Source organism: Aspergillus neoniger, assembly GCF_003184625.1.
Source record: "Aspergillus neoniger CBS 115656 unplaced genomic scaffold BO87scaffold_3, whole genome shotgun sequence".
Lineage (NCBI taxonomy): Eukaryota > Fungi > Ascomycota > Eurotiomycetes > Eurotiales > Aspergillaceae > Aspergillus > Aspergillus neoniger.
This window is the reverse complement of record NW_020291131.1, coordinates 811,486-836,333: the sequence shown is the minus strand read 5'-3', so window position 1 is coordinate 836,333 and position 24,848 is coordinate 811,486. Positions and strand designations below refer to the sequence as shown.

Here is a 24,848-nt window from a genome sequence, read left to right as displayed (position 1 = left end):
AGAAGCCTTGAAGCCGGCAGATGAGGCCAGCTGGGGAAAGCCCACATTGCATGGGATACAACCCTAATTCATTTAGGGATGCAAGTACCTCTATGCTGGTGAATCTCTAGTAGCGATACCACATTCGACCCAAGAGACTTATAATATCACCCAACACGAATTCATGTACATACACAATATACAGTAAAAATTCAACACTCAATCTACCACCATCCCCTGCGCATTCACCTTGACCGAACTCAGCATATAGCCCTCCTCCTTAGCATGCTGCCAGACCCTGCGGATCAACCCCACCACCTTGTCACTCCTCGGGACGAATCGCAACTCACTGGGCTTGGGAAGAGTGTTCATCCCCTCCTCGTACGCGGCGTCAGACACATCAACAGATCCGATCCTCCCGTCGTCGGTAAGCGGGGGGAGGATCTCAAAGGCCCATACCAGGCACGCTATGGTGATGAACAGGCTGTTCTCAGCCAAGTGCATGCCGGGGCAAATGCGGCGGCCTGCGCCAAAGTCGAAATGATCGCGGGCGTACGGGTCGGCGTGAGCGGCGTATGCCCCCGCCTTGAGGGGGTGCTGGAGATACCGGTCCGGCACAAAGTCGTCTGGGTTCTCGTAGCGCGCCGGATCGAAGTGTAGCGCGTATTGATTGATAGCAACGGTGGTGTTGGCGGGGATAAACCAATCTTTATACACAACGTCCGCCGAGGTGTAGTGGGGAGAGCCCAGGCTGTGAGTAGAGGGGACGAGTCAGTATGCGATAAGCATCAGGGTGCTTGGGGTGATATACGTGGTGACCGGGCGGAGTCGCAGAATTTCCTTCACACAAGCACGGATGTAGGGCAGCTCCGCCTCATCGCGAAAGCTAGGGAGGCGGTCCTCACCCACCACACGGCGGAGTTCCGCGAAGGCTTTCGCCTGGGCTTCCGGGTAAGCCGCCAAGTACTTGACACAGGAGTTGAGCGCGGAGGAGGTCGTCTCGGAACCTGCCTCAATCATTGCTGCAGAGAAACACCATTAGTCCACCCGTCGGCAAGGGGCCGAGAAATGCATGATTAGAACATACTTCCGGCAACAAAGCTGGCTTGCAGCTCGCTGATACCCACTTTTTCATAGTCAGTGTTGATGAACTGCTTCACAAAACAATCCGGGGCTTGGTTCTTCTCCATCTGCGTCCGGAGACGGTTCTAGTATTTTATCCAGATGACCGCCTGTCGGTTGAAGGACCGGAGGGCGGCCTTTCTCCACCACTGCATCCACTGGGGGAGGTATGCCAGCACCGGGAAGGTCTCGGCTAAGTATTTTCCGGGCGTGGCAAATTCGCTGAACTCCTGCATTAACCCGTAAATCTCGCGGATGTCTTCGCATTCCTGAAGTAATGGTGCAGGAGTTAGCGCTGAACTCGACCGGAGGGAGAGAACCAAACGAAACAATTACCCATACTGGGACGCGGCGTCTGTAGGTCGATGTCATCACCACTGGATTTGAGAAAATTAACACCGGACGGCCGGGGAATGTGACGGCGCAACAGGGACTGCCCACGTACCCGAGGTCGTATACCGTCGAATATGCATGTAGAAGTTCTTCTGATTGTCGTTGTTCGTCAGAATATCTCACAGCAGCTGCTTGGCCTCAAACTCCTGCGACGGAATGAATTCGTTGGATGCTTTCGGGGTCAGAAGTTTGTGCACGATAACACGAAGCCGCCGCCACTCTGCCGAGTAGGGCATAAGGAGGAACCTGAAGACTCCCGTACACCCTGGTTAGTGGACTGCATGGCGTTTCTTGGACAAGATGCGTCTTTCTCCCCTTACTCACCTCATTCCGCCGGAGAGCAAATCAGATACCACGGGGCTCGGTGCGCGTGAGGAAGTGTGCTGGGACTGCTTGTCGAAAATCTCTTTCACCGCCGAGGGACTATTTGCATAGATCCAAACTTGGCGCCCGAAGCGCACCTGGAACAGTTCGCCGTACTCGACGGCCCATTTGCGGAGTTGTTGTTGGGGATATGCCCCCATGGCAGTGACATTCCCAGCAACAGGCACCTCCCGGAGTCCTTGGGGCAGTTTCCGTGCCCTTCCGACTCGCAGGACCACGAACACTGTAGTGACAGCGAGAATCGCGACAGTAATAAGAGCCATTGGTGCCAGACGAGGGAATCGGACAGTTAATTGAGTGGTGTACAGGGGTGGCTTTTTGACGGCTGTGCGGCACCAGAACTTGTCAATCTGGCGGGGTAGGGCTATTTGAAATGCAGTGAAGGAGGCAGACGGAGGGATACTGGGGAAACCCAAGCTTTTTCACCCCACATGAATAGTCCACTCTTTTACCGCACCCGGGTTTTACTCAAAACACTACACCGACACTCACACCTTACAAATCCACCGAGGTCGAATGCCCCTCAAACGCGCGGAAAAGATAATTGGGGCCCCATCGTCTCAATACAACCGCGAAGCCCGCCGCTGTTCACGTGAACATGGAGACCGGGAGAGCACCCAGCTGCCTGCCACCCCCTCGGAGGGACCAGATCTACGTCGTCGTTCACCCCATTGACAGCGGTCAGATCACTCTGCCCGAACGTTACTTTCTCTCCCCCAGTGATCCCATCGCGCGAGAGGGGACCGAGTTAGAGGTCGTCATGGCGCACGACGTCCAGTGGTGGAAGAACCTGCGATATACATGCGGTGTCCCGCCCACTGCGATATACATGCTGAAATTCGACTTTGTATCTTGCTTACTTATCTTATAAATAGCAGAACCAATATGAGTACTTTAAAGGCAGAACTCTACTCTGAATGCCTCTCTAGGTTGCACTAATTGCCTTAAAGGCCCCAATCGGCCTGATTTAGGGTTGCTTGTCCAATGCACCCCATGCGGACCACAAACGTGTGAACTCAATACCCTTGATACCCACCCCAGTGCCGAAATTCACCTTTGGCAGGAATAGTTGCTCATGAGGGTTTACCGACAAGCCTGCTCTTGCCAAGGACATCTAGATTGTAGTATGCTAAGAGTATTCATCTATGCGGGGTGAATGCCAAGAGAAGGCTTCCCGAACGTATGTGGGGTGGATACCAAGAATACCTCACCCTCTCTATGTGCTGTGCGGGAAGTGCGAAAGTAACTCTTTCAGTACATGATTGTAGTAAGCGGAGTTGAATTATCGTAGTCACCGGCAACCGGCGAAAGAGCACCCTATCTGTCACATTCGAGGCTCTGCACAATACATTAATCAGTCGGCCAGGGTCTCGGTCAATATTTATACCAGATGATGACTTTGAACAATGCAGAGAGATCCTAGTAATGTACACGTCGCTCGGCATCATATACTAGTGCAGAGTAGCAGGAGTAGTAGGGCTTTTAGGATATAGTATTGAAACAAGCAAGAATAATAAAAAGACAAAAACACATACAACAGAAGGGATTCGCTGGTGGTCACCCACCCAACTACTAACCTCCCGGCGTGTGGCTTAAGTACGGCTGAGCGGACGGGAAGCCCTGTTTTCCACACCCTGTGGTCGTATGTGCTGGTTTTAACTGGGGCTTGAATGATATCGTGTTTTGGAGAGTTTATTACTTGACGCGTTGCCAATGATCACGGAGCCAGTCAAGTAGGTGGGTTTAGGAAGCCGAAAACAAGTCACTAAGACCGGAATGGTGTCCTAATTTATTGTTCTATAAGGTCTGATGGTTTGACGAGGTCTTCTGATTTGATTATGTTTTCTAGTTGAATGAGATCTTGACGTTCAATAGTACTATTTCTAATATATAATATATTTTGAGAAAGTTTGTTTAGGATATTAATAATATCTTTAAATAATTGATAAACAATTAAACAAGCTGAAAAAAGTAATAACAACTAGTCTGGGATACTCAGTGACAACTAACATACACCTTCTGTTGTATGTATCTTTTTATCATTATTTTTCTGAGCAATTCATAGAGTTTAGTTAGTGCCTGTGCCGCTGGGCCCTCATAATCCTCTATCAGTACCGCTTCAAAGTCCTCTTCTCCGGACGTTAAGAGCCAGAGCCAAATCTGTCGTAAAATAAGAACTGAGAATCGTTGAAAGTTCTCCTTCTTCAGTAGGGATGAACTTCAATTTAGTACATGTCAAATTTGCCCCGTTGGCATTATAATGCCTCCTATAGCTCAAAATTGAGTTCTATAGATCACCCATAAATACCACCATGTAACTATATCGGGGTTATATCGAGCAGCCATGTTCTGCGGAGTAATCTGTCTGGGCCTTGGATAATACGACGCCTAAATAAGTTAGTTTTATATACCAAGCGTACAGAGTAGTACGTCCACCTCCGAGCTGCTCTTTCCAAGAATGCCAGCCCCCGTCCGAAGTAAAAAGACACTCGCGGTTATGCCTCAATCTTGTCAGGGAAACGTCTGCGTCTCTCTTCTAGCAATATTCATATGCCTTGAGGAACAGCTGAATATATCTCCGTCGACTTCGTTGACGATTTCCTGCCTTGGCGGTGTCCGGTCGCCGGTGCTGGATGGTTCTTGTTGTGAGTCATCACGAGCTTTCTCGTAATCAGCAGATGTTTTAGGATTTGCTAGCATCAACTATATCAATCTAAGTTACCTATGAACTCAGGAGAATTTGCTGGGGCCAGAATGAGAGACAAAGAGGAATTATTATGTATCTGATTATACGAGTGCCCGATAAGAGGGACCGTGGTTCTGGCATTGGGATTACGATTTTATGTTGCATTTATATTTCGTTCTTTTTCTGAGTGTTCACAACGGATCATCTGTTCCCGTGAAACCAAAGACGCTATTGTCTCTTTGAAAATACAATTTTGACAATCTGCCTCTCACCCTTGCCTCCCATATATTAGGTGATATATAAGTACATAAATATAATCTTTAACTGGTTACAAGCTAAGCTATCCTCTACAGATTCCCGAATCATAGTCACACGTATATATAATCTATATAAGTCAGCAGAATCATCGCGAAATAGCAGCTCTTCAGAATATAGAAGAGCACTTACTATTGTTAGTAACCGCAATATCCAAAAATCAAGTAGAGACTGTCTGTTTCAAGTATTTTGGGTTCGTCGAGATAAATAGTGCCGACACTATTCCCAGTGGAAGGGAAGGAAAATTATAAGCTCCGAAAAGGAAGGCGGTTGACTAGTCACAGTTACTAAAGATAGTGTTACTCGGAGTTCACAGCAGGCCTGTAGAGTTGAGAGGCAATTTGCGTTCTCAAATCTAAGGCTGATTATCAAAGAGAGGTCCACTAATGACTAAGGAGGGTTAGTTGAAAGTCGTTGTGGTTAGACTATTGGCCAAGGCAGTGGACTATATCAACACTCATTCAATAGGTGATTCCTTAACCAACAAACTTGAGAATATCTGCTACATTCTAGCGTTTGATGTTGCTTGGACCTCGCCGCCAGCTGGGCAACTTGATTGAGGGCTTGGTTGGCAACTTTACGGTACACTCTCTGAATGTAAATCATATGATATTCACAGATCAGCTCAGCGTAACATGAGCCTGTTCGTGTTATAAAATCCAAGGGTGCTATGCTCAGTATCATCCAGCGAGTGACATGTGGGATTTGGACTGGATCCAGGGCTTGGGTGCGTAAAACCTTCGGCCTGAGTTACGCCGAAGTAAACCACCCTGCTCCAGCGACCACCCCACCGTAGGCTTTCACGAGGACTTAATGGCAACATCCTTTAACTCTTGTAGATAATCATCAAGGCTCTGGATTTGGACTGCTGGCACCAGCTGGGATTTCTCGATATATGATGAAGCTGGAGATAGCATCGCGTGAGTCGGGGAAAACTCTGTGGCCGGGACTGTCGGGGGTTGGGGATCATCCACCACTCACCGTATTTGTTCAGCTTGTACCATTCCTTCGAGATCGAGTTGAGTTTGGTCTTACTCAAAGTCATCCTGGGGATCTTTTCGTTGAAATCATTGGCCTTGTCGTGGATGTACTGGACCTCAGTGCCCATGACGTCCCAGCCGCCTTCCAGGGTCTCGATGGCCTGCTTGGCGGGGTCGATAAGGTCGCTGAGTTCCTTGGCCTGACTCTTCATGAAGGTGACGTTGGCCTGGAGGGTCTTGTGCACTTGTTTACTGGCCTCTGCGTCCTTGATGAGTTTGTTCATCGCCTCGATCTTGCTCTCGTAGATATTAATTTCCTCCTGCAGCTGAGCGAAGATCACGGTTGCGGCAATGGTGCCTACGAGGGGACTGATCGCGCATGCCCGCGCGGATGATTAGCGACGGGGTCCGAGCATTTGGAGACGAAGGGTGAGGCTTACATCCAGACGTAGGCGGCGGTCATCTCTTGCTCGAAACGATCTATCTTAGCGGTTAGTTTCGACCGTGGCCTTCCGCGGACCCGAGTCATCCGAAGTTCACGACATACCATGATCGATGATGGCCTGGTAGCCAACGATATCGGCCTGATGCTCTTTGATCTCATTCTCCAGATCATTGATGCTGCCCGGCTTCTTGTTCAGGATAGACTTCATGGAAGTTTCCAGGCTCTCCAAGGAAAGCGACCACCATATACACTTCAATCGTATCCTGCGACGAAAACCCCGCCTGCTGCTTCACCTGAATATTCACCCTTGCCATCTGTACCCCGCTTTAATCTATGAAGCTGACGTGGTCTTTTCTCGGAATAAATCGCGCAAGTCAACGCAATGGGACTTCGGCTTGGATGTGCGAGTTGCGAGATAAGTTTAGCCAGAAACCGTTGACGGTGTCCCTCCTCGTGACCCCAATCTTTTGCAAAATAGTTAAAGAGACTTTAATATTGAAATTGAGAAGCTGGCTGAAGAAGCTCTCCAATACGTATCCATCAGTTCCACAGGCTCTCGACCTCCCCGACGTTTGCAAAACTTGGCCGTGCCCGTGCCCTCTCCAGTCCCTGCATGGTAACCCTCCCGCGCCTTGTCGGTAGCCTGCAGATCCAGGTCCATAATCTGGCGGGCTTGCCTGATCGTGAAGCTGGTGAAGTAGAAAAAAAGCGTCTTCCAAGGCAAACAGTCGAGCCAAGCCGAGAATGCTCTTGCGGAACATGTTCTGTCATAGCAAATAACGTCGTATGTTTTTCTACCAGTCAGTAAGTCATTCAACGTTTAATGTCATTCAGAAGTGAGATGCGTAGGGCGAATAAAATAAGTAAGTAGATATACAGATACCTAAGTCACCAGGTCTTTATAGTAATTCAGTAGGCATTCAATAGATTAACTATATCATAGAGTTTACTAGTATCATTATTGAAAGACTATATTTCCTGGTTATTTACGTTTTCTGTCTGGGTAACAAATAGTAAACTGACATTGGCGTGGTCTACATTTACTGATGTTCTTTACTGTTCACTATCCTGCAATTAACTTATATTGAATATGACGTACTGCAATACTGAAGGGTAGAGACACCAGGGTTTGACACTGACCCCAGTCTCTCTGAGACCTAGGTTTATTCTAAGGCTCCTAGCGCGAAATTGCTAGGAACAATGAAGATGGAGCTACCCTGTGCTTCTAGGACCGGTATTTGGGAGACGGTTCAGGTTCCTATGATTGTTTGGCTAATATGTAGATTATTGTGTGAAGGTTAACTCCAGTTATGTCCTATCTTATACTTCTCTGTTCTTTCTAATGATCGGTGTGTAAATTCGAAGTATCATCCTAGGGCTGCTTCATATCACATAGCCCCTTATCAATATCTTATTAATCCCTTGCTTATCTCCAGCTATGTACTGGCCTAAATAACCATCAATTCAAGCGATGCTTTAGCTTCCACGTTTTATCTAGTAGCTAGCGTTCCTACGCCTTAATACTTCATATACATGGAATTCATGTGCGACTGGTGAGTACTATTGGAAGCAGCTGACGAGGATAACAGTCAAATCCTCCGCTTACTGCCACCCTTGAATGATGATGATATTGAGTGCGGGGCAACTTTTCTACTATTTTCTAGATACCAACTCCTTGTATTCTCGGTATAATGATCGCGATCAGGGTCTCTGAGGATACATAAAAGAATGTCACGAACCTGCCTTACGTGGTTATGTTGTCAAGGGTTAGCTAAGAATCCAGCGAGGCGCCAGGTCGATACCGGCTCTTGTATTCATTGAACACCCTCACAACATCCTCAGTTAATTCCGACGGTGCAAAAATAGATGACCGGTTCATCTTTGTCAAGTCGAAATCAGTCTTCACTCGGCCGGTAGAAAGCAAAAGCTCAACTCCCTCTACATGTTCCCTCTCAGCCGCGAGCATAAGCGGTGTCATACCATTCCCATCCTTCCCATCCGGATCGACCCCCTTCGCAAGCAGCAAACGCACAATATGCGTCCGTCCTAGTTGTGCCGCACTCGCGAGTGCCGTAGTGCCGTGTTTATTTAGCAAACTCGGATCAACCTTCTTGTGAGCAAGAAGAGCCTCCACCACATCCGTGTGCCCAGCCGCAACGGCCGTTAACAAAGCCCGGCTCCCGAAGTTCGGCTGATGGTCGGGCTCCACGGTAGGGATAGCAAGGAGCATTTTCACGATGCGCGCACACCCGGTCCTCGCGGCGGCCAGAAGCGGGGTCTCTCCACTTTCGGATTGGGCGTCCGCGTCCACGCCTTCAACTGCCAGAAGGCGCTGGACGACCCCCAAATGCCCGTTCAGGGCTGCGGCCATCAGCGGCGTTTGCCCAAACTTAGCCTTTGCGTTTGCGTCTACCTTCCCCGTACCCAGCAGTTCCCCTACTATATTTTCTGCTCCCGCAGCTGCGGCAGCCATAAGGGGTGTTTCCCCGCGCTTGGTCCGGCAATCCGGCTGGATGTCCTTTGCCGATAGTAATAGTTTCACGATAGCAAGGTAATCGCCCGCCTTTGGATGCACAGCTTCCGTGATTGTTGTTGGCCTGGGCGAAATGCACGCCGTAGATGGAGAAGGCTGGCCGTACCCTGCCGCCCAGGCGAGTGGAGTCTCGAGATGCGCGTCGGGCGCATTTGGGTCTACCTTCTCCGCGCAGAGAAGAATTGCAGAGACCTCGGTATGACCGTTTCCGGCGGCCCACGAAAGAGGCGTTCTGTGCTGCGGATCATGGATGTTGGGGTTCGCGCCTTCTTGCAGCAGGCGGTTGCAGGGGTCTGGTTTGCCGTGTTGGGCGGCCCATATCAAGGCTGCGCTACCTTGATGGAAGATTTGGTGATGATAGAGAATGGGGTTAGCGATAGCGTACAGTATTTTAGATGTCTTGGCGAAAGAATTCACATCTTGCACCGATGGGAGGAGGAGGGTGGTGATGTAGAAGAGTAATTCGGCTGGGAGGGTTGGTAAAGACATGTTATCCAGAGGTGGGATAGGATGAGGACTAAGATCATGTAGGTACTTCAACGCAGGGAAAAGTTGTCTGGTTGTCTGCGGTGCCTGAGAAATGCCTCAAACATTAGGCACTCAACTCCTAAGGTAGTCTATACTTGTCGGACAGATTGGAGAGAGTGCCTCTCCATTTGTCAACAGGACACGCATGACATAGTCTGCCGCTAGATGAAGCCAACCTGAAGGCAAGGTGCATTGAATATGAGTGCCTGGCATATCTGTTATTCGTGCGAAATCTGTCTTAATTCAGGTAACGCCCATTTCATTGTGATCGTATGTACTGGTTTTCACTCGGGCTTAAATCATATAGTTAGTTTCTTGGAGAATTTACTACTTGACGCTTTGCCAATGATAACGGAGCCAGTCAAGTAGGTGGGTTTAGGAAGCCGAAAATAAGTCACGGATTGACCTTAAATATCAACGCTTTTAACGGCTTGGATCTCTAATTTTCTCATCTGGGAAAATGGCTCGTTATAGATATGTTTTATTGCTGGCCACTTACCAGGATGCGTATTCTCAATTCGGTATAAATACATAAAGTATAAATACTGTCAAATATATGCAAAGAAACCGAAATATGAAGCTCAATATCGACAACGAAAGTAATTAAACCCCAAAAGTATAAGAATATAAAACAAATTCTATATGCATATGCAATCTCCCAACACAGAAACAAAACAAAACCACAGAAGCAAGCCACAATATGCATACACATACCCCGAAAAATAACAAAACAACGAAACAAGAACAAACAACACCATCATGCAATCTATATGACATCTATAAATCAATCTCATCTCCTCAAAAATCCAAGTATCATCGTCTATCCCAACAACTCCATAATCTTCTCAATCTCCTGCGCAATTTCATCAACAAGCTTATGCACTTCTTCAACACTCATAACACCTCCTTCAGCTCGAACACCGAACCCGATTGAATCCGTCTTGGCATCTGGACCAACATCGATGAATACATTTTCTGACGGTAGGAATTCCGTTTCGAGTGCCGAGACGGCAGTGACCTCTTCAGCCAAAGGCTGTTCGGGAATGAAATCTGTAGGGACACCGATCCGCAACGGGGAGAAGAAGTCCTCTGAGCCAACTGACGTGGTAGTAGTATCTTGGGTCCAAAGAAGGTTCACCCAGGTGTTGAAGAGGGGTTTTTCGGGTGAGATCCACTGGAGGATGCTGCGGAGAGAACTTTGTTCGTAGGAGACGCGGTCCGCGAGAGAGGATTGGATAGCGCGAACTTGGGTGAGAAGGTCGGTGTTGATGGAGTTGGTGTTTGCGTTGGGGATGGTGAAGGGGTTGACGTTCAGACAGGGTCCGGAGAGGTTTTCGATGTTGTTGAAAGAGGCAGAGCGACCGGCTTGGTAGAGACCCATGGTTGGGTTTTGGACGTTGGTGAGACGTGCGATGCAGCGGGCTATGGCGAAGAGAATGACGGTTTGAAGGCTGACGTTGGAGGATCGGCATTTTGTTTCGAGCTGGGAGAGATCCTTGACCTTTTCCCAGACTCCGATGAAGAGCTGGTCTGGAGTGGATGGGGTATCGGTGCGAGTGTTGCGGATAATGGTCGGCGAGGCGTCACCGAGAGTATTGTTCCAGTATTGCTTTTCATCGAGGTCCTGGAGAGAGCGCACTGAGAATTCGACGAATGAAGGGAAATCTGTGTTTGTTTCGGGGGTTTGGCCATGGTAGAGCTGTGCTAGCTCTTTAACGAACATCGGCATGGTCCATGCATCGTACGCGGCGTGGTTTATGAGGACGAGAATGCCATCTCTGTCGCTAGCTTTCAGTAGACGGAGTCTAACTGGAGGCGTGTAAAGTGAGGATGGGTGAAGAGCTTCTTCTCTTGCTTGCGCTTGGGCTGCTTCAGAAATTGGACTAGAGGTCTCGATGACCCGGAATGTGCTTGCATCACGCATTGCCTGTTTGAGAACAATCTGTACTGCTTCCGACGAGGAGGTAGCTGCAAAGCAGGTGCGGAGGATAGGATGTCTTTGACGGAGCTGGAACCAAGCTTCCTCAATCTTGGCACTGTCGATGCGCTCGGAGCAGTGGTATGCCCAAGCAGGTTCGAGCAGTCTCCGCCCTGACTTCAACCAGCTGACGAGGTGATAAAATTGGCCACCGAGACAAGGTAAAATTGCTTCGACAGAGTCCTTGCTGAGATTGAGCTGCTGTAGTACAGTTGTTTCCACCTCGGCGTGATTTTTGATGAGTGAGCACTGAGCTTGAATTGTCTTTTCGGAACTTGGCTGGAGACGTAGGCTGATACCACGGAGGGTGTTTCCCTGAAGGATGTCGGCTACCCCAATCTTCAACCCCTTTGATCGACAAATTGAAGCAATGCGGATAGCTGTGAGTGAGTCCAATCCAATATTGAAGATGCTAGTGTTCGGCTTGATGTTGTCCACAGAAACCCCAGCGATCTCAGCGAGTACAGATTGGATGATGGCTTCATGGGGTGGTGCTTCAGATGCTTCAAGATCAGAGGCGAGCGACTGCTCAATGGCCAGCTTTGTCGGGAGCTCACCAAGGCCATGTGGCACAATCGTAGCGCATCTGGTAGGATGTTCGATGATGTCACGGAACGCAATGGCAAATTCATTCATGAGATGGTCAAGAGTTTCCTGGGAGATGTACCGACCATTGCAATTTGCTCGTGCCACAAGTCCATCGTGGGCATGGTCGACCTCAACGTTCAGCTTATATTCTGCCTGCGCTGCGTAGTCGTCTGCTTCATAAGGCGTCCAAATCTGTTGTTCTTCTATGATACTGCCGGCGAAGTCCGCACTCTTTTGGAAGACGAATAGAGTATCGAACAGGACGGACGACGTACTGTTGTTAGCCTGCCTGAAGGAATTCTGTACGACTCTTAGTGGCGCGTTCTGATGGCTCTGCGAGTCGACTGTATGCTGTTGTAGACGCTGAGCCATGGACTTGTTGCTTAGGAACTTGGGCTCGAAAGAGACTCTCTGAGCAACTGTATTGAACATTGGCCCAAGGGTTTGTTCGGCACCTGCGACAGGTAGCGAGCGACCTGCAAGGACTTGTCCAAAGACGACATCGCGTTTTCCAATCACACCTGCTAGTACCTTTGCATATGTCAGGAGAGATACACTCTGCACGGTGACCACCATTGCCTTGCAGGCATCCACAATGGCCGACAAGTCAAGGTCAATACGGCATTCAGAGAGAAACATGCAGTCTGACGACTCAGGATGAGGAAGCTCAGGAATTTCAGTCACTTCGTATCCGAGTAGACTTTCTGTCCAGAACTCGCAAGCTTCTTCTTGACCGCTTAGTAGATGCTGGACAGTCTCCGAGAACTGTGTCCTTAGAGGGAGACTACTCTCTTCATAGCACACTGCAAGGTCCTCGAACAGGAAGGGAATGGAAGAACCATCATAGAGAGCATGGTGCAGAACAATAACCAGTAATGTGCCTTCAGGCTGGTTGACTAGAGCAGACCGAATCGGTGGGACCTCGAAAGAAGCCTCTTCGCTGAAGGAAAAGAGAGAGTCGACTTCAGTCAGAACATTTGCCCCGGAAGGCAAGGTGAGCTCTTCCCATTGGAAAGGAGGATTGCTGTGTACGGCACCAATCCAGGAAGAACCAAGTTCAGCGATCAGGTGAAAGGATGTACGCAGAATATCATTGGCCTCGATGACTCTGAAGAGAGCCTCTCTCAGCCGGGTAGTATCGACCGAATCCTTCAACCTGATAATATGCGGGTGAACGTACACCTTTCCGCTTGAAGAAATTGTCTGCGTGATCATTCCCGACTGCAGGGGCGTAGTTTCAAACATCGTGGAGATCGAATCATCCTCTGCAAGGAGTCGGACCCGTTCGCCGTAGGTATCAACAGGAATACCAGTACTTGTTTTGCCGTGCCCATTGACGCCGTTCACTGGGGTTCGAGAACGTGATGTCTGCTCCACATGTTGGGCCAAAGCACCCACGCATGAGAAGCGCATAACATCAGCAGAGGAAACTTGAAGCCCTGCTTCACGTAGCTGACGCGCAAATTGGATCGCAGTCACTGAATCAACACCTAAACTCAAGAAAGAAGCCCCTTTAGTGACTTCAGCCGAAGTCAATCCGCAGAAAGACATTGTGTAGTCACGAATCGTGGTTTGCGTGGTAGACCATGTGGTATTGTCCCAGTGCACAGCAGGACGCGATCCAGATGTCGATGAGTGAGAGACATTGAAGTCGTCTAGTGAAAGACTCTGACCCGCTGCAATGCTCGAGATCACTGCGTCCATCTTTTCCACCAATTCATTTCCACTGTAAGAGGAGCCAAAAGCAGATGAAAAGAAGCAGTTGAGCTGGACTGTGTCCATGGAATGGTTGGCCTCGACTTCCACTGCCAACGGATACTCGGCAGGCATGTTGCTGTCTAGTTCCTGCCACAGGCGGTGTTGTGGTGGCGCAGCAGTCCTGATATATGAGAATAGACAGTCGAACAGAGGTGTCTCTGCATTGATCCATCTCTGTATATGCCTCAGGGGTGTATGCTGGAAATCAAGCGACCCTACAGTAGACTTTTGGACATCCGCCAGAACATCGTCAACTGTACCCAGGCTAGCGGTATTGAGACGACCGGGGACAGTAGTGATGCACGGCAGAAGTACCGAGGAGGCTCCGGGAACCGACACAGCTCTACCGGAAAGGACCAAACCGTAGGTCACATCTGACACACCAACAGTATCGGCCAGCAAGAGTGCGAAGATTGCTTGCACCAAGGATGGCACAGTGGTCTGAAGAGCTGCAGAGCGGTGCTCCAGTTCAGAAAGCTTCACACCAACCTTTCTATGTACGACAACCGGAGGCTCCATGGCATTGAAGTCAGTGCGGAAGGTTGTCGGATGGCATCCTTCCAGATAGCGGACCCAATGTTGCTTGGCCTTTTCTGAATCCTGACTATAGACGTATTCAATGAAAGCCGAAGGCGAGCCTCTCTGAATAATGGATTGATCTTCATAGCGCGCTGCAACATCCTCCATTAGCATCGTGAAAGATTCACCATCGTAAAGTGCATGATGAATGTCAATGAAGAGGGCAAGCGGCTCCTTGGTTTCCGAGGATTTGGCTAGAAGGAACCGCACTGGTGGGACAGTGGTGATGTTTGCAATAATGTCCGCGGAGATATGCTTCTGTTGTGTCTTGTTATGCTCAATAGCTTCGTTCAGGTTCTCGTACTCTTCATCCTTCCATTGAAACTGATGAGATTCAGTCGTGTAGACCACTTGTACCATTTGCTTCTCTAAGGGAGCGAATGAAGTTCTCAGAATATCGGTGTCATTAGAAACAGCCTGCCACGCAGACCTCAGCTTCTCAACATCGACACAAGTCTCGAGCCGAAGGACAACATGATTGACGTAGAGTTGTTCGCCTTCACTATTGATCGAGCGAGCAACCAGACCTTCCTGAAGCGGCAAGCAAGGTCTGACCGTAGCCACATCAGACGGATTGACACCAGGCGAGGGATGTTGGCGGTATTGAGCCTCAATGTTGTGGAAAGCTTGACATGGTTGCGAGACAGCATCCTCTGCTTCCGAAGAACCCTTAGGTAAGCGTGCAAGCTGCTCAATAATCGGATTGCTCATGACCATTGCTACTGTGGCTTCATAGCCGATTCTCCGGAGCTTAATCGTAAGCCCTATGGCACTAAGACTGTCCAGCCCGATTTCGAAGATATTTGTCATTGGGCCAAAAACCGAAGGATCCGCCGAAACAACATCAAGGACTTCCTTGATAACAGCCTCTTCGTCGGCAGTCAAAGACCGCTCAACAATGACGCCGTCCTTACTTGCCGAGCTGTTACCATGAAGGACAGTAGGCAGAGGAAGGCTGGAGAAAAGACCATGTAGCTCTTTGATGTTTGCCTTGCCTGACATCGGTGCCAAAGGAATATAAGTGATGGGGAGAATAAGCTCGGGGACCATATAGCTCGGTAGCTTCCTCTTGCAAGTGTCTTGAAGTTCCTTGCCTAGCGTCGCGAAGTCGGACATAACGAAGGTGACATCTCCGCCCTTCACATGTTGACGGGATTCAGAACGCGCAATGAACGAGATAAGTTGGACTCTCGAAAGACCAGGGTGTTTGGCCACGGTCGTGACAACATCAATGCCAACAGTCGACGAAGAGCGAAGCACTTCAGATACCTCACCGAGCTCTAGCCTTTGACCGCGAATTTTGGTCTGGTCATCGCCACGCCCAAGATACTCGACTGAATCATCTGGCATCATGCGTCCCATATCACCAGTCCGGTACATCTTCTCACCGTTGGGTCCGGTGACAAAGCCAGTGGCATCTGGTCTGTTGAGGTAACCCCTTCCAACGAGATCTCCAGAAAAGCACAGCTCCCCAGCCTGGCCTCTCAGAGCATAATTGAAGGTACCGGGGACAAGGACATGAGATACACAGGCTGCTAGTGGAGGCCCGATATTGCGCAAGTTCGTGTCCTTTCCGACAGGAGCGAATGTACAGCCGATAGTTACCTCGGTCGGGCCGTATGCGTTGACAAGCGCCATATGTGGTGCTCCTGCCCATGTGTCCAACACTTTTTGTGAAATCTTTTCACCACCAACAGTCATGAATTTTAGCTTGGGACACTGCTCTGGCACGATGTTTGCCTGGTCCACAAGAGACGGTACCAGACTTGCATGAGTGATATCCCACTTGGACAAAGTTACACCAAGATCATCTAGGATCATCATCCTCGGAGCTGTAACAGTAGCCATCCCATGGCGCCAAGGGAAGAGCATTTCCAGAAGATGGGGATCGAAAGCTCGACTGGCCTGCGCGAGATATCTTCCAGTGCCGCCCAACCCAAACGTAGCGGGGGCATGCCGGCCTGTGAACACCGAGATCGACTCAATGAAAGATGAAAGGTTGCCTCGGGTCACCATAACACCCTTCGGTTTTCCTGTCGAGCCTGACGTAAACAGAAGATATGCCAGATCGTTGGGATCGGAATTATATTCTTGATCTTTCGTTGACATCGTAGCGAGTGAGCCCAAGAGCTCTGGGTCGTCAATAGCTATCACACGACATCCCTCGGGGGTGCTCTCGAACGTGCTCACGAATGCCGTTTCGGTGAAAACAATAGGGCAATCACTATCCTTGATGAGGAAAGCTTTGCGATCTGCCGGAAGGTTTTCTTCGATGGGAAGGTAAGCATTTCCTGACTTGAAGATACCGATGATGATTGGATATGAGGGCAGGTTTCGTCCAATGCAAACTCCGATCATCCTGTTCTTATGACCAAGAGATGCTAGGTAGGCCGCAACACGGTTTGCTTCAGAGTTCAATGTGCCGAAGGTCATAGCTTCCTTCACAATTCCGTTCGAGGAGATTTCGCTGGCTACCTCAACGGCAGTCCATTCAGGGTGCTTCTTTGCATACACCTCTAGCCAGTGCGTTGGGCTCAGTCGAACAGAATTCACTACGTCATCGTTGACTGGCTGGTCCGATAACGATCGTAATGGCGAAGGAAAGCGGTTGATGAGACTCGCCAGGGGCTGCTCTGGAGATGCCAGCATTGAAGTGATAAGCCCGTCGATCTGACGAATGAATAGTGACAACTGTGACCGACACATCATGCTGCTGTCCGCAGTTGCTTCGAGTACTATAGAGCCATCCATATGTTGGAAAACGTTCATGGCCATAGGATGCTCAACATGCAGCCCAACCTCATCTTCGAGTTCGCGCCAAATGTTAGGCTGAGTGACGTTTGCACCCTCTTCTTTCGCAGCGTGGAAGTTGAACACTGCCGGATACAAGGCCTCGCCCCTGGGTCTCTTGAGAAGCTTCCGGACCTCGCGAGCATGAATATGGCGATACTTCCAGGACTGAACAGAAATGCGATGTTGCTCAGTAAGTAGCTCACGAGTGTTTCCAGTTGGATGGAACGGAATAGGTACAACGGATATGAGGGGTCCGATACAGTCATCAAGGTCAGCATGCAGCACTCTGTCAGAGAGAGTCTCCGCGAAGACTGTCGCTGGGAGACCAAGGTAAGCCAGCGAAACATAGGCCCAAGCGGCTCGGATAATCGAGGCAATGGATGAGACCCCAAGTTGGGCTGCAAACGACTGCAGGTTGCCAACAGGCTCCGTTAATGGTATTTCTTCCGTAATCAATATATGCTTGGGGGATTCGCCTGGCTGCAATCTCTTCCCAGTAAGATCGGGCCAGACGGGCGCATCAAGCTCTGCAAATTTCTTGAGTTCGGTTTGCCAAAAACTTCTGGTCTCTTTGCTTCGGTTTTCTCCTGGTAAAACGATTGAGAGAGCATCGGTGAGTTGATGCCTCTGAGGAGGTTTATAAGCATAGGCAGACCGCACATCGTCCATAATTAGTCCCAGCGAAGGCTCATCATGAATTGAATGATGTAGTGTCAGGATCATAAGCTGCCTTTTGCCTGTGTCGAATACGGTAACGGCCCATGGGGGATATCTGAAGTAGTTCTTCTGGTGCTTGGTCATGATTTTTTCGATCCGGTTGTCCCGAAGCTCTACCAAATCCTGTTCTGAACAGTTGATGTATTCCCAATCCACATCGGGTAGCGTGTAGATGATTTGCAAGATAGAGAAGTCGAGTTTTCCTTCGAATCGGCTTTTCCCATCATCGACTTCCGCAACAGGGATGAAGCCGGTTCTCAGAGCTTCCACCTTCTGGCTCGTTGCAAGCCAAGCCTGCTTCATTCGCGTCGCATCCACCGAGCTGTCAAGTAAAAAGAAGTGATTGCTCCAATATCTGTTGTATGTACCCATTGTCTCACTGAGAAGACTTTCCTGGATCGTGGTAGTGCGCACAGTTATGAATCCCTCTGGTACTTTGCTGACTGTGGCTGTGTGCCAGGTATCATGGAACGCCCTAACGTTGAAGGTTTCGCAGGTGGACTTTTCCAGGACGGTGGATGAGGAGGCCAGCTGGACGAGATCCCGGACAGTCACACAGTTTAGGACCTCCACAACGGACAATTGATGACCGGCCTCCTTGAGTCTAGAGGCAAGCCGGATTGCGCGAATAGAGTCGATACCCAGACTCCCCAAGCGACTGGACTTTGTGATAATCGACTGGGAAATATTGGCCAATGTAGAAATCATTTCTACTACCCGGTATGTTATGGACGCGGTGTGTTGGTCCTCAGAGTCCTCTGCAGAAGGCTTGGTCTCTGGGTTCATCTCTTTCTCCCACCCATCGATATCCACAGAGGCATAGGCAGCTTCCAACGCCCTACGATCGGTCTTGGCAGATGATGTTCTCGGGATGTGCGACACCACCAGGTATACGGACGGTATCATGTGGTCGGGTAGAACGCTTTGTGCTTGTTCGCTGGCAGCACGAGCGATCTCGAGCGCCGTCTGATCTACCACCAAGAGCTGCTTGTCATCGGTCTGTGTAGCCTTCGGTGCAGAGAGGAAGGCGACCACGACCTTATTAGGTCGGTCAGGACGGTTGAGAATGAGCGTCTCAATATTTTCCACCAAGGGATGGCAATCGCCGAGTGAGAAGCTGATCTCGCTGAGCTCTACTCTGATACCTCCGAGCTTGACCAAGTCATCAACACGATTGATATACTCCAGGGACCCGTCAGCAAGCATGCGAACCAAGTCTCCGGTATAGTACACCATCTGCCCAGCCTCTTCGTTCCAGACGTACTTGGCTTGGGTGACATCCTCCTGATTCAGATAACCCGGAGAAAGTTGTGGTCCACCAAGCGCCAGCTCGCCGACAGCGTTCTTCATGATGAGACGCTGCTTGTTGGTCACGAATACAGACACACTGTCCATCGGCCAGCCAATGTTCGCACTCTTAATGCTTTTGTGTTCGTTTCCAAACTCCCTTATCGTGGAAACCACAGTCACTTCGGCGGGCCCGTAAGTGTTGAATGCTCTCATATCGGTACCCCAGTCGTCAGCCACAGGTTGGGTCAGCTTCTCACCGATCATAGTAATCACCTGAAGCGTTGGACACGAGTTCCGGGAGACTCCCGCCGAGAAAGCTGGAGTCAGGTGCGCGTGTGTGGCATTCGTAATGTTCGCAAGCTTGGAGAACGAACCAAGCATGATCTCTCTCGAGGCAGAGATAAGGACTCCTCCTACACCCCAGGTGTAGAAGATGTCCTGGATTGAAACGTCGAAAGTGTACTGCGAGAACTGCAAGCAACGTACCCCGCCAGCTACATCTGTCGGGATATCCTTCTGGAGTGACCTCATACTTGAGACAGCCGAAGAATGCTTGATCGGGACACCTTTCGGTGCTCCCGTTGTACCGCTCGTCCAGATGAGATACGCCATGCCATCAGGAGTAGTCCGGTCTTTATACGCGCTCCGTACCACTCCGTTCACATGGATGGGTTCGTCGATGGTGAATTTGCTCACGTCAATTGTCTCGACACCAACGGGAATCGAGCCAACTGGCTGCTCCCCATCTACACTAGATACCAGAAGGATTGCCGATCCGGTACGTGCAATAAGGTCGTGGCGACGTTGTGCAGGAGAGAGTGTATCGATTGGACACCAAGCACCGCCAGCTTTGAGGATGCCAAGAATGGCAACATACAAGGCCGGGCTCTTCTCGATACAAATGGGTATCGGCGAGTTTGCCACTCGTGCGCCAGATTGAAGCAGATGCTCTGCGAGTCTGCCAGCCAAAGCGTTGAGCCCGGCGTAGGACCACGTAATATTTCGTGGATTGTTCTCGTCATCCAAGTCATACTTGAAGATCAAGGCAGGATCTTCTGGATGGGATGCTGCATGCTCTTCGAACTGGTGATGAAGAAGTGCTCCATTCAGTACTTCGGGAGCGATAGACGGATTGGAGTTGAAGCTAGACTTCAGCCCAGTCTCCGTATGAGATGGAGCATCTTGAAAGCTATCATCGGGCTGCTCTAGTATGTAAGCGACAATGTCAGACATCTGCCACAGCATCATTTCGGCCGAGTTGTGATCAAGCAAAGCATCGTTGAAACTGGCCCTGAATGTCAAAGATCCATTGGCAGCCGGCCATATCTCAATCATAACAGCAAAATCGTTTGCCATTGCCGGGTGGTCTACCGAGCTCCAGAGACCACTAATACTGGAACCAGCGTTGAAGTCTTGGTAGGCGATGAGAGTATCGTATGGAAGCCGGCCATCCGCCGTTACTAGCGATCCCAACCGAGGCTGTAGGTGAGATAGTGTCTGTGCATTGAAGGTTGTCAGATGGCGCGCGACCGAGCGGTTTGTCCATGAATTTTGAGAGTCTTGTTGAATCTGGCTCAGGGAAAGTCTGATCGGGACAGTGGTGAATGTCGGACCAACGCAGGCTTCTGAGTCCACATCAAGTCTACCGGATACAACACTGCCCATGACTACGTCCTGGGCGGGATTCCCAGAGTAAGCCAACAGAACAGACCCCCAAGCAGCTTGGAGTACTGAAAGCGGTGTTGAGCCGATGAGCTTGGACTCTTGCTTCAAGCGGTCGTAGCTTGTGCGAGCCGTAATTTCCACACACCCAGTCTTCTTTGTTGACGGGGTACGGTAAGACGTGACAGGCGGGAACCAGACGGGAGAATAGCTTTCCAAATGCTGCCGCCAGAATTGGGCGGTTGCTGCATGGTCAGCCTGAAAATGATGCTTCACAAGATGCTCGAGAGAAACGCGCTGTGCTGGCTGGTTCCCTGAGTACACAGAAGACACATCCTCCAGCAAGAGTTGTAATGATCCGCCATCGAAGATACCATGGAACATGCTCAGGATAATCCGAGTAGATGTAGGAGACGTAACCAGAGATAGTCTCCAAGGTGGCGTGCTTAGCCCAATTGACTCCTCTGCATCTCGAAGGGCCTGTTGTAAAGTATTATCTTCCGAAGACTGCTTCGTGGCATGGTAGGTATTCCACACTGTTTCCGAGACTGCTGTAGGAGCAAGGATGCACTGTGCAAATGGTGCCATATCATCGTCAAGCCAGCAGAAAACAGTCTGAAAGGAATCATAGCTTGCAATGACAGTTTCCCACGCATTTTTGATACGATCGACGTCCACTCCCAGTTCGAGTGGCAAAACTGAATGATAGATGTATGAGCGAGTCGCAAAAGCTGCATCAGATGAGCTGCGCAGAAAACTAGTCAATATGCCAGACTGTGTTGCGGTTGTTGGAAGCACTCTTTGGATTTTATCTGAAGTCATGCCCAGCCTCTCAGCACAAATTGAATGATTCCGATCTTGGAAGGCTGAAAGACTGTGCTGGAAGGCCTCATCCGAGCCATTGACCTGTGGGGTACCATTTGATTGACGTTGTTGAGCGACGATGTTAACCAATGCTTTGGGGGTTCCGGACTGTAAAACGTCACCAACCGACAATCCCCCTATAGAATGGTCCCTAAGCTTCTGCAGGAGCCGCATTGCGCCCAGACTATCAATACCCAGTGAATAGAGATCGGTCCCAGGCTTGATGGCAGAAACAGTCTCATCCGTTGCCTCAGCAATGAGGCCAACCACAAGCTGCCGGATGGACATAAAGGTTTCATCATTCGGGGTATTCCAGTCATCATGAACCCCATTTGTTTCTGTAGGCTTCGATTTGGGTGCAGGATATAATTTGATATCGCCCCCAGATCCCTGCTGCAGCCTTGCGGTTACCGCTTTGCGATCGACTTTCCCGGCACTGGACCGAGGGAGAGCATTGAGAAAAACGTAAGCAGACGGACACATGTAAGCTGAGAGATGTTTCACGGAGTTCTGATGTGCCTCCCAAATAATATCCTCTCTCTCTGCTTCACTGCTGTCATTTGCCACAAGGCATGCGATGATCTGCTCACTTCCTTGAACATTAGCATCGCGTTTGGAGACCACGGCTACAACTTCGTTGGCGCCGCGTACAGTCTCAAGGACTGATTCGATCTCGCCTAGTTCGAGCCGCCGACCGCTAATCTTGACTTGGTCAGACGTAATACGACCGAGAAATTCAATGATCTGAGAACCAGACTCGTCCCAGACCATCCGCGCCATGTCACCAGTCCGGTACAAGCGACCAAACTCGTCACTATCAACGAACGCTTTTGCGGTTTCTACCGGACGGTTGAGATAACCCTTGCTGAGCTGCGGGCCTCCAATTGCTAGTTCACCGGCAAGACCGGCAGGAACCGCTCGAGGCTCACGGCTGTTGGGGTCGAGAACGAACATTGAACAGGTTGCCAGCGCCTGGCCAATGATAGAGCAGCGGAGAGAGTGGCCAAATGGCGCCAAGTAAGTACAGGCGATTGTTGCTTCAGTCGGGCCGTAGGTATTGACCAACATCCGTGAGGGCTCGGATGCTGTAGTTTCTCCATTTGCACCAGACTTTGCGGAGAAGTTCTCGATGACGGTTCTATTGAGCTTTTCACCGATGCACCAGAGGTATTGAAGAGTAGTTAGCCGTTCCGGCCGAAGAAGTGCAGCCAAGCTAGGCGTAGCCATCATCACAGTTGCTCTGGCTTCATTGATGGTTGCTTCCAGATCAGTCAGCGTCAAGCTCCGGTCGGCAGAGCAGAGAGTAGCACCGCAACCCAAGGTTACAAACACCTCCGCTAGGGACGGGTCAAAGGTCGGAGCACAGAATTGAAACCACCGGAAATCATCGGTTTTTTCTCCCGGGATAGGGACTTCTGTAGTATGAGCTTCAATGGAGCAGGCGGCAGCTAGGTGACTGATCTGAACACCCTTCGGCTTTCCGGTAGAGCCGCTGGTGAATAGGAGGTATGCAGTTTGGTCGTGCTCGATGTCCAACTGATCCAGGGACTCGCAGTGGTCCGAGGACTCTGGCTGACCATCTCGCAAGCTCTTCCATCTTGAGGCCTCCGCTACGTCAACCCAAACCTGCTTGACGGTCGAACCGACGCTAGCATCGCACCATGGCCCAGAGACAGGCTCTGGAGTATTGCCAAGTATAATCGGACAATCGATGTCTTCTAGGACATCTCGAACCCGTTGTACCGGTGCATCCTGGGGAATCGGAGAGAAAGCGAAACCAGCCTTGAGAACGGCGAGATACGTAATGTAAAGTTCCGGGCATGATGGCATGTAGACAGGGATGATGCGTCCATAGTCGGCGGCGTTCCTTGCCAATAAGAGGGCCCGAATATGTACAGCAAGGGTAGTGGCTGCTTGATTAAGTGCGGAATAAGTAAGAATGCTGTGTTCTGCCGCAGTCGTGGCAGAAGGCAAAGAATGAACAAAATCCAGCGCTATGGCATCAGGCTTTCGACGGGCCCAGCCCTCGAAAGCGACATGGAGAAGATATTGTTTGGAATGACCAGACTCGGGAAAATCAACTTGGTCCGTCTCTCGCGAAGGGGGTATCATAAGGGGAGGGAAATTCAAGACTGAAGGAATGGGCGACGGAGCGTCGAAGGAAAGGAAAGTGGTTGAGTCTGCCAATTGTGTCGCAAGGATCCTGAGTAGCTGATCCACTGCCGGCTGAGGTATAAGGCGAGTCGGATAGGCAAAACTGACTTTGAGGATATTTTTCGTGGTGGTAGGTCGAATAAATGTCGTGAAGGCCTAGCAGCAGCAGCACGTTAGTCAGATTGGGCAGTCTCCGCGTTCTTGCACGGGCAAAACACTCACACTGTCTCGAACTCCAACAAGGGGTTGTTGCTCGCCATTTTCAGGACCGACATACAAGCCCAAGTCCAGAGAAAACTGTACCTCTCCCTCATCTGCGTGTTGTTCACTGTCTTCGCGGAAATCGCAACGCGGTTGTTGCCCCTCTTCCGCGACCAGCACGGAAGCCGAAATGACCCCGCGCAACAGATCGGACTCGCTGGCGATGCTTGACTGACGCGACACGAAGAAGGCGACATCCTCCAAACCAGTCAGACGAGAGATAAAACGGGCGTAGCCTTCGATCAGGCTCTTTGCGACGTCGCGGAAGTCGGCGCTGCAGGTAAGCTCGACGGATGGGCTGATCGCCGCCTTATCGGCCACGGCCTTTCCCACAACATATTGATCGAGCGTATCCAGGGCAGGAACTCTGGTGACAGGGACGACTGGAGCAGCCATAATAGGGTGAATGCCATTCATGTTAGGGGAGGGAGACTTGCTCGCGAAATTGGACGAGCATTCGGACCCCTCAGTGGGCGGGAATGTGACTGTCATTGCTTTTAAGTGTATCACGAGCGGGGTCGTCACGCACCTGCGAAGGGGGAGCAGCGAGCTCGTCTTATTCGACCACAGAACTCCAAAATGTTGACTGCTCCAAAGAATGAGCGACTGCGGTCACCGACGGGATCATGAAGGAAAGCAGCTTAATTATGAGTGTCGCACAGAGACACTTTTTCAACGCAGGAACTGTGCAGGTCACAAACCATTCATCGTCATTGGCAGTGGGCCCGGGGGGTATGTACCACGCACGGCCATTGGGCGATGGGGGGTAAGCAAGTGGGGGGGAACAAGATTCAAGGCTTCAAGGCTTTGGCGGTCGAACCGTGGGCGGTATTGGGATG

At 50.3% G+C, this 24,848-nt stretch overlaps 4 protein-coding genes across 4 annotated transcripts; 1 reads left to right on the top strand and 3 right to left on the bottom strand.

Annotated features, from left to right (window-relative positions):
* Positions 1-198: 198 nt before the first annotated feature.
* On the bottom strand, positions 199-2,141 carry BO87DRAFT_393335 (cytochrome P450; the record flags this gene model as incomplete). The annotated part of the gene is made up of 8 exons (XM_025625059.1): positions 199-730; positions 791-1,001; positions 1,067-1,169; positions 1,209-1,370; positions 1,438-1,442; positions 1,477-1,478; positions 1,618-1,740; positions 1,819-2,141. 8 exons carry the CDS (start codon positions 2,139-2,141, stop codon positions 199-201), a joined length of 1,461 nt encoding a protein of 486 aa, XP_025484247.1.
* Positions 2,142-2,476: 335 nt separating this feature from the next.
* On the top strand, positions 2,477-2,849 carry BO87DRAFT_421881 (uncharacterized protein; the record flags this gene model as incomplete). Its single annotated transcript, XM_025627078.1, has 2 exons — positions 2,477-2,725; positions 2,829-2,849. 2 exons carry the CDS (start codon positions 2,477-2,479, stop codon positions 2,847-2,849), a joined length of 270 nt encoding a protein of 89 aa, XP_025484246.1.
* A 2,830-nt stretch (positions 2,850-5,679) lies between these two features.
* Positions 5,680-6,512, bottom strand: BO87DRAFT_421880 (uncharacterized protein; the record flags this gene model as incomplete). The annotated part of the gene is made up of 4 exons (XM_025627077.1): positions 5,680-5,783; positions 5,861-6,228; positions 6,300-6,339; positions 6,407-6,512. 4 exons carry the CDS (start codon positions 6,510-6,512, stop codon positions 5,680-5,682), a joined length of 618 nt encoding a protein of 205 aa, XP_025484245.1.
* Positions 6,513-10,041: 3,529 nt separating this feature from the next.
* On the bottom strand, positions 10,042-24,673 carry sidC (nonribosomal siderophore peptide synthase SidC). Its single transcript, XM_025618062.1, has 2 exons — positions 23,971-24,673; positions 10,042-23,904 (listed from the first exon to the last, which is right to left on the bottom strand). Exons 1-2 carry the CDS (start codon positions 24,499-24,501, stop codon positions 10,186-10,188), a joined length of 14,250 nt encoding a protein of 4,749 aa, XP_025484244.1. The 5' UTR covers positions 24,502-24,673; the 3' UTR covers positions 10,042-10,185.
* Positions 24,674-24,848: the final 175 nt, after the last annotated feature.

What these genes read in the sequence shown, in the direction of transcription:
- sidC (XM_025618062.1), bottom strand. Translation starts at nt 24,501, where the DNA reads ATGACAGTCACATTCCCGCCCACTGAGGGGTCCGAATGCTCGTCCAAT. An exon ending in TTGTTGGAGTTCGAGACAGT is followed by an intron (nt 23,905 to 23,970) that starts GTGAGTGTTTTG and finishes TGCTGCTGCTAG; the next exon opens with GCCTTCACGACATTTATTCG.